This window comes from Melanerpes formicivorus, unplaced genomic scaffold (genome assembly GCF_026170545.1).
Source record: "Melanerpes formicivorus ecotype bairdi unplaced genomic scaffold, bMelFor1.0.p_v2 SCAF_77, whole genome shotgun sequence".
NCBI classification, from domain to species: Eukaryota; Metazoa; Chordata; class Aves; order Piciformes; family Picidae; genus Melanerpes; species Melanerpes formicivorus.
Window position 1 is genome coordinate 579,677 of NW_027142429.1, and position 12,932 is coordinate 592,608.

The window sequence follows — 12,932 nt, forward strand, 5'->3', positions numbered from 1 at the left end:
AATGTCTCACAGGAAGGCCAAGCCCCAGCCCTGCCTCCTTCCCCTCTGCTGGCCAGACAGCTCCCCTCAAGCTCCAGGACAGGAGAGGCCACAGCTCCCATCCCCCTCTCTGCCAGCCCCAGCTGTACCTCTGCTGCTTCTGCTGCATCAGACCCAGCTGCAGCTTCTGCAAAGCTTCTCCTTCCAGGGCCCAGAACGTTTCTTAGTCCCTGGTTTGCTTTCCAGCACCAGGGCTGCACAGCTCAGCACTGGCCACAGCCTGACCTCCAAGACTCCTGCTGCCCTTTGGGGCCCAGGGCTGAGGGCAGAGGCAGCTGTGGGACCTGAGCTCACTGAGGCTTTTCTTGGAAGCAGACCACAGTGTCAGGCTCTCCCCAGCTGCCCACACAGCTGGAGCAGGAGGGGCAGCCTGGGGCAGAGGTGGCCCTCAGTGGCCTGCCCCAGGCCAGCAGGAGTGCTCAGCTCTCTGCCCTCCTTCCCCTGAACAAAGGAGCCATGGAGCAGGCACCAGGACAGTGCCTGAGCCTCAGGGCTGCTGCCAGGAGCAAGAAAGCTCTTCAGGAGCTGCAGCAGAGAGCAGGGGCTCAGGGGCCTTGGGGAGGCATTTTCCTGCCCAGCTCTCCCAAGAGAGGGCAGGGAAGTGGAGCAGCCCAAAGGGGGCTGGGGGGCAGGGGGCTGTGCTCTGCCCATGCTCTGCCAGGGCTCTGCAGCAGCAGCTCCCACACCTTGGTGCAAGGGCCTGGAGGAAGCCTCTCTGTACTCTGGGACACTGCTCTGAGTGGCACTTCCACCACCACCTCCTCCTCTGCCTTTCAAAGGCTGCTGAGAGGCTGCTGGCCCACTTTTGAGGAGCAGCCAGAGCATGGCCCCAGCTGCCTTCAGGTCTCACAGGGCATCCCTCACCAAAGGGCCTCCTGCCCCTGCCCAGCTGCAGGCAGGCACAGAGCCCCCAAGCAACCACCTGGGGCACAGCCAGCCCCACAAGACAGAATGGAAACCAGCAGGGAAAGGAACAAACTGCACAAAGGAGTGAAGAGCATCAGGGAGCTCTCTGCCCCCAGGCTGGCCTTGAAGCAAAGCAAATGCAGCAGTGAGTGTCTGTGGGCCAGGGGGGCTCCTGCTGGAGGCTGCCTCTGGCACTCACCTCCTGAGGGTCATTCTCCAGCTTCAGACCATCTCCTCGTTTCTTGCACTTCCCTGCAAGAGAATTGGGGGAAGCAGCAGGTCATGCTGGGCAGAGGGCCCCAGGATGGGGGTGGGCAGGAGCACAGCACTGAGAACACAACCTGGAGGCAGATCCAAACTCTACTGCAAGCATGGGGGTGAGGGGGGGGGGGGGGGGGGCAGGCAGGGCCTGTGAGCTGCCCCAGGGGCCCTGGTGAGGACCAGCCTGGGGCAGAGAGCCACAGCAGAGTCTGGGGGAGCTCAACCCATGCCCCCCCCAGCCTAAAGTCAGGCCTGAAGGACACAGGCTCTGGTGCCCCCAGCACAAAGGGAAGCTGCTGTGCTGCATTTGGGCTTGCATTGGAGTTGGAGGAGCAAGAAGGCTGTGGGGCTGCTGAGACTGCAGGGCACAGGCACCCAGGCAGCTTCCTGAGCAGTGCAAGCACCTGAACAAGGCACTGGGACCCCAGAGCCCTCTGGGGCTTTGGGCTGGCTCGTGGCCAAGGCAGAGGAGAGAAAAGAGGGGTGGCAGCAGAGTGGGGATGCACAGACAGGGAGCTCACAAGGGGAAAGTGAAGCAGAACCAAAGTCACTGTGGCAAAGGGAGGTGTGGAGAGGCACAGCCTACAGGTGTGTGGGGAGACACAGCCTACAGGTGTGTGGGGAGACACAGCCTACAGGTGTGTGGGGAGACACAGCCTACAGGTGTGTGGGGAGACACAGCCTACAGGTGCATGAAGGGCCACAGCCAGAGGGTCAGCTCTGGTGCCACCAGAGGAAGGCAGTCCTCCAGAGACACCATCCAAAGCCACAGGGGCCAGAGACAAGCACAGAGATGTGAGCTAGAGGAGAGGGAAAGCTGATGGAGCTCACAGAGAAGGGCAGGAAGCAACAGGTGAAACACCTGGAGAAGGCCCCAGAGGGTCACTGCAGAGCAGTGTCCATGGGGCAGCAGCTGCCCTTGTGCCTAGGGAGCAGATGCCAGCAGACTTCTCCCTCCTCTGACAGCTTCAAGCAGCACTGCAGGAAGTGCACAACAGCACAGCTCAAAGCACTGCTGGCCTCTGGCTCCACACCTCCTGACAAAGAGGCTCAACACCCCCTCTGCATTCCAGCAGCTGGGCTGAAACCACTTCCCCAGGTCTGCAAGAAGCAGCTGGGGGAAGAAGCTGAAGAAGCTGCTCTTCAGAGCAACTGCCTGGACCCACAGCTAGAGAGTGGCAGCTGGGCAAGGGCCTGCAGCTGGGGCAGGGCAACGCCAGGCACAGAGCCAGGCTGGGTGAGGAGTGGCTCCAGAGCAACCTGCAGGGGAAGGCCTTGGGGCTGTCAGTTGGTGACAACCTGCCCAGGAGCCAGCAGTGGTCCCTGGCAGCCCAGAGCCAGCTGAGTGCTGAGCTGCAGCCAGAGCAGGGAGAGCAGCAGCACAGGGAGGGGATTCTGCCCCTCTGCTCTGCTCTGCTCAGCCCCCACCTGCAGCACTGCCTCCAGCTCTGGGGCCCCCAGCACAAGAAGGACCTGGAGCTGCTGGAGAGGCTCCAGAGGAGGCCACAGAGATGAGCAGAGGCTGCAGAGCCTCCCCTGTGGGGCCAGGCTGGGAGAGTTGGGGCTGTGCAGCCTGGAGAAGAGAAGGCTCCAGGCAGACCTCAGAGCAGCCTTCCAGGACCTGAAGGGCTCCAGGAGAGCTGGGGAGGGACTCTGGCCAAGGGCTGGGAGTGCCAGGATGAGGAACAATGGCTTTGAGCTGGGAGAGGAGAGACTGAGAGTGGAGAGGAGGAAGAAATTGTTGAGAGTGAGGCTGGGGAGACTCTGGCACAGGCTGCCCAGGGAGGCTGTGGCTGCCTCCTGCCTGGAGGTGTTCAGGACCAGGCTGGATGAGGCCTTGAGCAAGCTGGGCTGGGAGGAGGTGTCCCTGCCCATGGCAGGAGCTGGGACTGGATGATCCTTGAAGTCCCTTCCAACCTAAACCACTCTCAGACTCTGTGAAGCAGGTCCTGTGATTTCCTGGTGCAGACACCCAGGGCAGCTGCCACCACCTGCCCCAGGAGCTCAGTGGGCAACAGAGGCTCAGCCCAGGCCTGCTGGGAGCCTCTCTGTGCACAGCAGCTTCAGCAAATGCTAAGCACTGCACAGGGACTCACCCTGCAGGAGCTCTCTCTGAGGCACTGAGCACCTCCCTGCTGCTACTGACAGCAGGGAGCAGCTCTGCTGCTCAGGCCAGGGAAGCACAGGCCAGGGAAGCACAGGCCAGGCTCCCTCAGCTGCAGAGGAAGAACTCAATTATCAAGCCCTGGAATTCCTTCTGCCTTGAGCTTGCTCCTGGCAGAGCCAGCAGAAGCTGCTGGCAGCTTGGGTGCACCTGCAGGGAACCCTCCCTCGACTCCTTAGAGGACTCTGCCCCACTGGGCCCCAAATAGCTGCTGCCAACTGCTCCAGGGCTGCCTGCCAGGCAGGGACTGCTCAGCCAAGCCCAGGAGCTGCCAGGTGCTGCTGTGAGCAGGGTCTGACTCCTGCTGCAGACAGGTGGAGGATGCACAGCACTCAGCAGCTGCAGGGCAGGGGGGGAAGGCAGCAGCTCCCAGCCCTGCAGCGAGCCTGGCTGCTGGGCTGCTCCCCCTGGGCCACCTTCTGCTGCCCTCTGAAAGGGGCAAAGCCTGCAGCCTGCTCCTGCTCATCCCTGCAAGGTGCTTCCAGGGGGATCCAGGCTCTGGGTGCTGCCAGCACAGCTGCAGGGCTGGGTGGCCACGAAGGCCTTCTCCCACCCCAAGGCCTCCCAGGTCAGAGGCACTCCTGGGGCTGCCCCAGATGCCAAACCCCACAGCTGCTGGAGCTGCTGCCTGGCATGACCTCAAATCCCAGGGTTAAACAGGAAGGCAAAGAGCCACAAATAATCCTCACAGCTCCTCCTGTGCCAAGCAACTGAGGCTCCTAAGCTGGACACATCCACAACCGGTGCTGTGAGCTGGGCACATCCACAACCTGTGCCCTGAGCTAGGCACATCCACAACCAGAGCCCTGAGCTGGGCACATCCACAACCAGTGCCCTGAGCTAGGCACATCCACAACCAGAGCCCTGAGCTGGGCACATCCACAACCAGTGCCCTGAGCTGGACACATCCACAACCAGAGCCCTGAGCTGGGCACATCCACAACCAGTGCTCTGAGCTGGGCACATCCACAACCAGAGCCCTGAGCCTGACCACATCCACAACCAGTGCCCTGAGCTGGACACATCCACAACCAGTGCTGTGAGCTGGACACATCCACAACCAGTGCCCTGAGCTGGACACATCCACAACCAGTGCCCTGAGCTGGACACATCCACAACCAGAGCCCTGAGCCTGACCACATCCACAACCAGAGCCCTGAGCTGGACACATCCACAACCAGTGCTGTGAGCTGGACACATCCACAACCAGTGCCCTGAGCTGGACACATCCACAACCAGTGCCCTGAGCTGGACACATCCACAACCAGAGCCCTGAGCCTGACCACATCCACAACCAGAGCCCTGAGCTGGACACATCCACAACCAGTGCTGTGAGCTGGACACATCCACAACCAGTGCCCTGAGCTGGGCACATCCACAACCAGTGCTGTGAGCTGGACACATCCACAACCAGTGCCCTGAGCTGGGCACATCCACAACCAGAGCCCTGAGCTGGGCACATCCACAACCAGAGCCCTGAGCTGGACACACCACAACCAGTGCTGTCAGCTGGACACATCCACAACCAGTGCTGTGAGCTGGACACATCCACAACCAGTGCCCTGAGCTGGACACATCCACAACCAGTGCCCTGAGCTGACCACATCCACAACCAGTGCCCTGAGCTGGGCACATCCACAACCAGTGCCCTGAGCCTGACCACATCCACAACCAGTGCCCTGAGCTGGGCACATCCACAACCAGTGCCCTGAGCTGGGCACATCCACAACCAGTGCCCTGAGCTGGGCACATCCACAACCAGAGCCCTGAGCTGGGCACATCCACAACCAGAGCCCTGAGCTGGGCACATCCACAACCTGTGCCCTGAGCTGACCACAGCCACAACCAGAGCCCTGAGCTGGACACATCCACAACCAGTGCCCTGAGCTGGACACATCCACAACCAGTGCCCTGAGCCTGACCACAGCCTCTCCCTGCTCTGGCCTTGATGCCTGCCTCAAGAGGGAGGAGGGGAAGCCCTCACATGCTGCTCATCACTGCTCCAAAGGAAGTCATCTCCCAAGGAGTGGCAGCTGAGGGCTGTGTGGCCACAGTCAGGCACAGCTCTATTTTGGGAAGCAGAACTGCAGGAGGAGAGAGATGAGATTCTTCTCATGAGGAAAGGCTGAGGGGGCTGAGAGCAGCCCTGCAGAGAAGGACTTGGGGGTGCTGGGGGGGAGGAGGTGGACAGGAGCCAGCAATGGGCACTGGCAGCACAGAAGGCCAAGGGCAGCCTTTGGGCTGCCCTTGGCCTTCTGTGCTGCCAGTGCCCATTGCCAGAGGAGGTCACAAAGATGATCAGGGAGCTGGAGCACCTCTGCTATGAGGACAGGCTGAGAGAGCTGGGGGTGTTCAGCCTGGAGAGAAGGCTCCAGGGAGACCTCAGAGCAGCCTCCCAGGACCTGAAGGAGCTCCAAGCAGGCTGCAGAGGGACTGCTGCCAAAGGCCTGCAGGGCCAGGCCCAGGGGCAAGGGTTTGAAATGAGAGCAGAGCAGACTGAGATTGTAGGTGAGGAACAAGTTGGCTGCTGGAACACTGCAGCAGGTTGCCCAGGGAGGTGGCTGAGGCTCCAGCCCTGGAGGTGTTCAAGGTGAGGCTGGAGAGGGCTCTGGGCAACCTGATCCAGTGCAGGATGTCCCTGCTTGGACTGGGTGAGCTCTGGAAGCCTCTTTCAACCCAAACCATTCCATGACTCCCTGGCTGGGTCCCTGTGTGACCTGCTCTGGCCTCAATGATCTCCCAAGGTCTTTTGTCTTGGGGCTATGACACAGAGAAGATGTCAGTGAAGAGATCACTTCATGCTGCCAGGGGAAGGGCACAGTGAAGGTTGTGGTGGTGTATGAAGAGAGTCCTGTGGTTAAGCTTGCACAGAGATCTGATTCAGGAGCCTCAGTCAAAGACTAAGGATCCTCATGTTGCTGAGCTGCTCCCCCCAGAGCCATGGCTGCTCCCCCCCCAGAGCCATGGCTGCTCTCTCCCCAGAGCCATGGCTGCTCTCTCCCCAGAGCCATGGCTGCTCTGCCCCCAGAGCCATGGCTGCTCTCCCCCCCAGAGCCATGGCTGCTCTCCCCCCCCAGAGCCATGGCTGCTCCCCCCCCCAGAGCCATGGCTGCTCCCCCCCCAGAGCCATGGCTGCTCTGCCCCCAGAGCCATGGCTGCTCCCCCCCCCAGAGCCATGGCTGCTCTCCCCAGAGCCATGGCTGCTCCCCCCCCCAGAGCCATGGCTGCTCTCCCCCCCCAGAGCCATGGCTGCTCTCCCCCCCCAGAGCCATGGCTGCTCTCCCCCCCAGAGCCATGGCTGCTCCCCCCCCAGAGCCATGGCTGCTCCCCCCCCAGAGCCATGGCTGCTCTGCCCCCAGAGCCATGGCTGCTCCCCCCCCCAGAGCCATGGCTGCTCTCCTCCCAGAGCCATGGCTGCTCCCCCCCCCAGAGCCATGGCTGCTCTGCCCCCAGAGCCATGGCTGCTCTCCCCAGAGCCATGGCTGCTCTCCCCAGAGCCATGGCTGCTCCCCCCCCAGAGCCATGGCTGCTCTCCCCAGAGCCATGGCTGCTCTCCCCCCAGAGCCATGGCTGCTCTGCCCCCAGAGCCATGGCTGCTCTCCCCCCCAGAGCCATGGCTGCTCTCCCCCCAGAGCCATGGCTGCTCCCCCCCCAGAGCCATGGCTGCTCTCCCCAGAGCCATGGCTGCTCTGCCCCCAGAGCCATGGCTGCTCTGCCCCCAGAGCCATGGCTGCTCTCCCCCCAGAGCCATGGCTGCTCTCCCCCCAGAGCCATGGCTGCTCTCCCCCCAGAGCCATGGCTGCTCCCCCCAGAGCCATGGCTGCTCTCTCCCCAGAGCCATGGCTGCTCTCCCCCCAGAGCCATGGCTGCTCTCTCCCCAGAGCCATGGCTGCTCTGCCCCCAGAGCCATGGCTGCTCTCCCCCCAGAGCCATGGCTGCTCCCCCCAGAGCCATGGCTGCTCTCTCCCCAGAGCCATGGCTGCTCTGCCCCCAGAGCCATGGCTGCTCTGCCCCCAGAGCCATGGCTGCTCTCCCCCCAGAGCCATGGCTGCTCTCCCCAGAGCCATGGCTGCTCCCCCCAGAGCCATGGCTGCTCCCCCCCCAGAGCCATGGCTGCTCCCCCCCGAGCCATGGCTGCTCTCCCCCCAGAGCCATGGCTGCTCTCTCCCCAGAGCCATGGCTGCTCTCCCCCCAGAGCCATGGCTGCTCTCCCCCCAGAGCCATGGCTGCTCTCCCCCCAGAGCCATGGCTGCTCTCCCCCCAGAGCCATGGCTGCTCTGCCCCCAGAGCCATGGCTGCTCTCCCCCCCAGAGCCATGGCTGCTCTCCCCCCCAGAGCCATGGCTGCTCTCCCCCCAGAGCCATGGCTGCTCCCTGTCCACAGGCACAGCACCAAGGCTGAAGCCAGATGACCTTGCAGCAGTGCCCTGAGCTCCACAGCTCTCCCTGCCCAGCAGGAGCCTGGCTTTGTGGCCAGCACCTGAGAGCCTCTGCAGCTCCACAGCAAGGACTCAGCACTACCCCAGTGCAAGGGAGAGGCTTCTGCCTCCCTTCAGCCACAGCTGCCTGCAGCACCTGCATGCCCTGGGTGCTAAATGCTGACACCTGAAGGTAGCAGAACCAAACTCTGAGCTCTCCTCCTTGCAGCACACAGCTGGGAGGCAGAGGCCCTGCTGGAGTTTGAGGCTGGAACTTAGCCCAGGGTCTTAGGCACCTCCTGGGCATCTTTGGGTAGACTCAAGTAGGGGGCTGGCCAGAGCCCAACCAATCAGCTCTGTCTGTGCCACCCCACCTGCCTGCTGCCCAGGATGCAGTTTGCTGCACACTGTCCTGGCTCCTTTCACTTCTCCCTGCAGCTCTGCATGGCTTGCTCCCTGCTCTCCCTCCTGGGCCTCTGCTGGCTCACACTGTCTGTGAGGTACTGGGCAGGGGGTGAGGAAGGAGGCTGCCCAGGCTGGCTGCAGCTCTGTACAGGGGACCTCTGTTTCCCCCTGGGCTGCACACAGATTTTGTACACCCTCTGCACTTGATGCCTGCAGGGCTGAGCTCGCCTCTTGTGAGTCTAACTTCCCTTTGGCTGCTGAGTGGATGTTTTGGGCTGGGGATGATCCCAACCCACCCCAGGGCCAGGGGAGCAGGGAGAGGGAAGGATGCTCCAGCAGGAGGGAGGTGGTTATGCTGTTTGGGGGCAACAAGAACACAACCCCAGCCTGAGCCCCTCAGTGAATGGGACAAGATGCTGGAGGCAGCCAAGGCAGGCGACCAGAGCTGCTCCTGAATCATCTGCATCCAGGATCTGCTGCAGCTTTATGGCCTGCAGCAGTTACACAACTTGCTGCAAAGCCAGGAGGATGAGTCAGGACTGAGAGCTCTGCTGAGAGCTCTGCTGTGCTATGTTCTGTCAGCTCCAAGGGCAGCAAAGGAGATGGCATTTACCACACACAGCTCAGTACAGCCCAGAGCTGGGGGCCAGCTCAGCTGCCTGGGACTTCAACAAAGGAGCCCTGCTCCCTGTGCAGCCCCAAGGAGCAGACAGCAGGCTGCAGGGAACCCAAATCCCAAAGCAGGAAGGGCAAAGGGGGCAGGAGAGCAGAGCAGGACCATCCCCACTGTGACCTCACAGGCTGGGAGCTCCTCCTGTCTGAACAAAGGACACCAAGGCAGCAGGCAGGCAGGGCCAAGAATCTGCCTCCTGCCAGCCCAGGCACACTGCTGAGCTACCAGGGGCAGGCAGGCACACTGCTGGCAGTGCCAGGAGTGAGCTCCAGGAGTGAGCTCCCTGACTACAGCCACATTGAAGCTCAGGGCAATGTACCTGAAGCTTTCCAGGTGCAACTTAGCAAGGGTCCCCAGGCCCTGCTGTGCACAGCCAGAGAGAGAGGTGAGGCACAGCAACACTGCAGAGCAGAGGTGAAGCTGCTTTACAAGACTGGAGCTGCAAAGTGCACTTCTGGCTGCAGCCCCAGCCCAGGCTCCCCCCAGGGCTTTCAGACATCCTCACTTCAGGCAAGGGCTCTGAGGCTCCCCTAGTGAGGAACAATTCAAGGCCAGGTTGGATCAAGCTTTGAGCAGCCAGGTAGAGTGGGAGGTGTCCCTGCCCATGGCAGAGGGGGCTGGGACTGGATGCCCTGGGAAGGTCCCTCCCAGCCCAGCCCCTGCCATGGCTCTGTGAGCTCCTCCAGAGCAGGCAATGCAGCTCTGTGGGGCTGCAGGCTGGGAGCACTGCTGGCAGCTCCCCAGGCAGCCTGGTAAATGCAGCACCCTGCACACCTCTGACTGTGCAGGCAGGCAGGAGGGGGCAGGGGAGGGAGGGGGCAGCAGCACTGCTGCCCTGGCAGCACTGGGAGCTCACTGCAAGGCCACAGCAGAGTTGTTCTCACCAAGAGCATCTCGCAGGAGGAACTTCTGTCCTGAGCACGCAGGAGGAAGAACAAAGATGTCATCAGAGAGGGGGGAGGGGGGGAGCAAGCTCCCAGTGGCTGAGCTGCACCTCTCCCTGCAGCTGTGCTCAGTGCAGTGCTGGGGCAGCAGCACACAACAGAGCTGTGGCCCACAAGGAGGCAGCTGAAGGAGTTTGACTTCAGAAGGCTCTAAGTGGAGAGAGAGCCTCTGGAGGCTGAGGCCATCAGCAATGCAGGCAGGATGAGAGGAGGCCTCTCACCAACACCTGCAGGAGCAAACCTCATCCCCTTTGGCCAGCCCACACCACAGCTCCCAGCTGGGAGGTCCATGGGAGCAAACTGCTGCTCTGCTCACTGCCCCAGGGCCCCACAGCCAGGCTGCCATGGGACTGAGCCCAGCAGTGACTGCAGCCTGAGGCAGGGCTTGCCCTCACTGGGGCTCCCAGGCTCAGGCAGAAGAGCTGCTGAAGGCCCAGGGCTGAGCCCTCAGCTAGGTGGCTGAGTTTCACCCAAAGGCTGCAGGGCTCAGCTGAACTCCAGCTGCTGCCTTTCATTGCCTTCAGCTACCACCAGGAGCTGCATTTCTCCCCCTCCCTGCTGTGCTCAGCACCTTGGCTGCTGCTACCATGCACCAAGGTGCAGGGCCAGAGCTGCTGCACTTGGCTCAGCTGCAGCAAAGGCAGCAGCAGCCAAGCCCTAAGCCCCAAGGAACTTCAGCCTGAGGTACTTTGGGCAACAGATCTGAGGGGCAGAACCACAGACAGCAGGAGCAGAGAGCAAGAGCTGCTCAGCTGCAGAGCTGCTCAGCTGCAGAGCTGCTCTCCTGACTCTGCTCACAGCGGTGAGACACTGGAGCAGGCTGCCCAGGGATGCCCAGGCCCTGTCCCTGCAGCCTGGCTGTGGCCCTGGGCAGCCTGCTCTGGCTGGAGCTGTCCCTGCTGCCTGCAGGGGGTTGGACAGGATGAGCTCTGAGGCTCCCCTCCAACCCAATGCAGTCTGTGACTGGACAAAGCAGCACCTGCACTTGGGGCCTCACAGCAGCCTGAACCCCAGCCCCTGCCAGCAGCAGGCTGCACTGCCTCCAGATGTGCACTGCAGCCAGACTGTGCCTTCAACATCTGTCTGGGGAGGGGGTTGGTTTGGCAAGCACCAAGCTTTGTGCTCTGCCAGAACTGGAGGGCTCCTAGAAGCTGTGCTCAGCCATCAGGATGCTGCCCTGGCTGAGCACTCAGCAGAGACCCTGCAGCAAGCATCCTGCACCGTGCTCAGTGCTCCCCATCCACCCTTCCCTCCTGCACCCATCACTCCCTGCAGGGAGCATTCTCTCTGCTCAGCAGGAGCCCCTGGGAACAGCAAGGAGCTTGGGAGCTGTCTGAACAGGTAGCAAACTGTCAAGGAGAGGCAATGAAGCCTGGAGGTCAGCCCTTCTGCAGAGAGCAGCAGCAGGCACTGGGGCTGCAGAGAGCACAGCAAATACCTGCTGCTGAACATGGGATTCCACCTGCAGCTCAGAGCCCTGACAGCAGCTGGGGCACAGCAGCCTCCTCTGCCACAGAGGACTTCCTGCTCCTGCTGGACAGAAGCACAGACACTGCCCCAAAGCAGAGCTGCTGAGCCTCAGGTAAGTTCCCAAGGGAGGAAGGCCAAGCCCCCAGCACGGGAGGGAGAGCTCTTACCTTTGTCAACAACATCCCAGACTTCCACCTTAACGATGTCATCAGTGGCTGCAGGCAGGAGAAGAACACAGAGGGTTAGAGAGGCCTCCCAGGGAGGTCAACAGCCAATGCCCACCAGAGAGAGGAAGCAGCAAGGGAGTGCCAGAGAGATCCTGAGTGGGGTAAAACTCAAACAGAAGAGTTTAAGCCCAGGCTGGAGGAGGCTCTGGGCAGCCTGATGCAGTGTGGGGTGTCCCTGCCCATGGCAGGGGTGTTGGAACTGGATGATCCTTGTGGTCCCTTCCAACCCTGACTGATGCTATGATACTAAGAACCACCCAAACACAACCCCAGAAGGACACAGAGCTGCTGGAGTGAGGCCAGAGGAGGCCACAAGGATGCTGCCAGGGCTGGAGCAGCTCTGCTGGGAGCACAGGCTGAGGGAGCTGGGGCTGTGCAGCCTGCAGAGGAGAAGGCTCCAGGGGGACCTCAGAGCTGCTGCCAGGAGCTGAAGGGATCCTGCAGGAAGGCTGCAGAGAGACTTCTGCTGAGGGGGTCTGGAGCCAGGCCCAGGGGGAAGGGTTTGGAGCTGAGGCAGAGCAGGGTTAGAGTGGAGCTGAGGAAGAAGTTCTTCAGTGTGAGGCTGGGGAGACTCTGGCACAGGCTGCCCAGGGAGGCTGTGGCTGCCTCCTGCCTGGGGGTGCTCAGGGCCAGGCTGGATGAGGCCTTGAGCCAGCTGGGCTGGGGGGGAGGGATCCCTGCCCATGGCAGGGGGTTGGCACTGGATGAGCTCTGAGCTCCCTTCCAACCCAACCATTCCATGGATATCTCAATCCCCCACACCCTCACACCCCCACCCCCTCTCCTCAAGTGCTGTAGCTTTGTTTTCCTACCTCCCCCAGGGATGGGCTCTCCACCACCTCTCTAGGAAGCTTGCTCCAATGCTTGGCCCTGAGCAAGCTGGGCTGGGGGGAGGGGTCCCTGCCCCTGGCAGGGGGCTGGCACTGGGTGGCTTTTAAGGTCCCTTCCAAGCCACTCATGGCTCTGTAAAGCCAGGTGGTGCTGGCAGCACTGCCTCCCAGTGAGCTGCAGCAGCACTCAGCCACAGGCAGCAAGGTGTTCGTGCTGCTAACACTTGAGGCAGGAGCAGCAAAGCTCTCCTGGCAGAGCAGCACTGCTGGGCCTGGGGCAGCAGCTGCACCTCCAGGCAGCAGGTGGAAGGGGCAGCTCTGCAGAGTGTCTGCACTGCCTCCAGACAAGCAGCAAAGAGCTGCTGTGGGGAAAGGCTCTCAGGTACAAAGCCAAAGGAGTGGAGCAGCTCTGAGCATTGAGCAGAGCACAGGAGCAGGCCTCCCAGGGGGCAGGCTGAGAGCTGAGCAGCCAGGGGATGTCTCCTGCAGAGGATTCACTGCTGGCTTCACTTCAGTGTTTCCAAACACTGCAAAGACACATCAGGAACCCAGGAACACTTCAGTCCTCTGCCTCTGCCCACAGATCCTCTTTGCAC

The 12,932-nt window shown here is 62.0% G+C and overlaps 1 protein-coding gene across 1 annotated transcript in view; it reads right to left on the minus strand.

The window, feature by feature from the left end:
• RABL6 (RAB, member RAS oncogene family like 6) overlaps positions 1–12,932 on the minus strand; it is an 87,980-nt gene that overhangs the window by 57,971 nt on the left and 17,077 nt on the right. Inside the window, 2 exon segments of the mRNA XM_068164115.1 lie at positions 1,145–1,197; positions 11,447–11,494. Coding sequence (XP_068020216.1) covers positions 1,145–1,197; positions 11,447–11,494 — 101 coding nt within the window.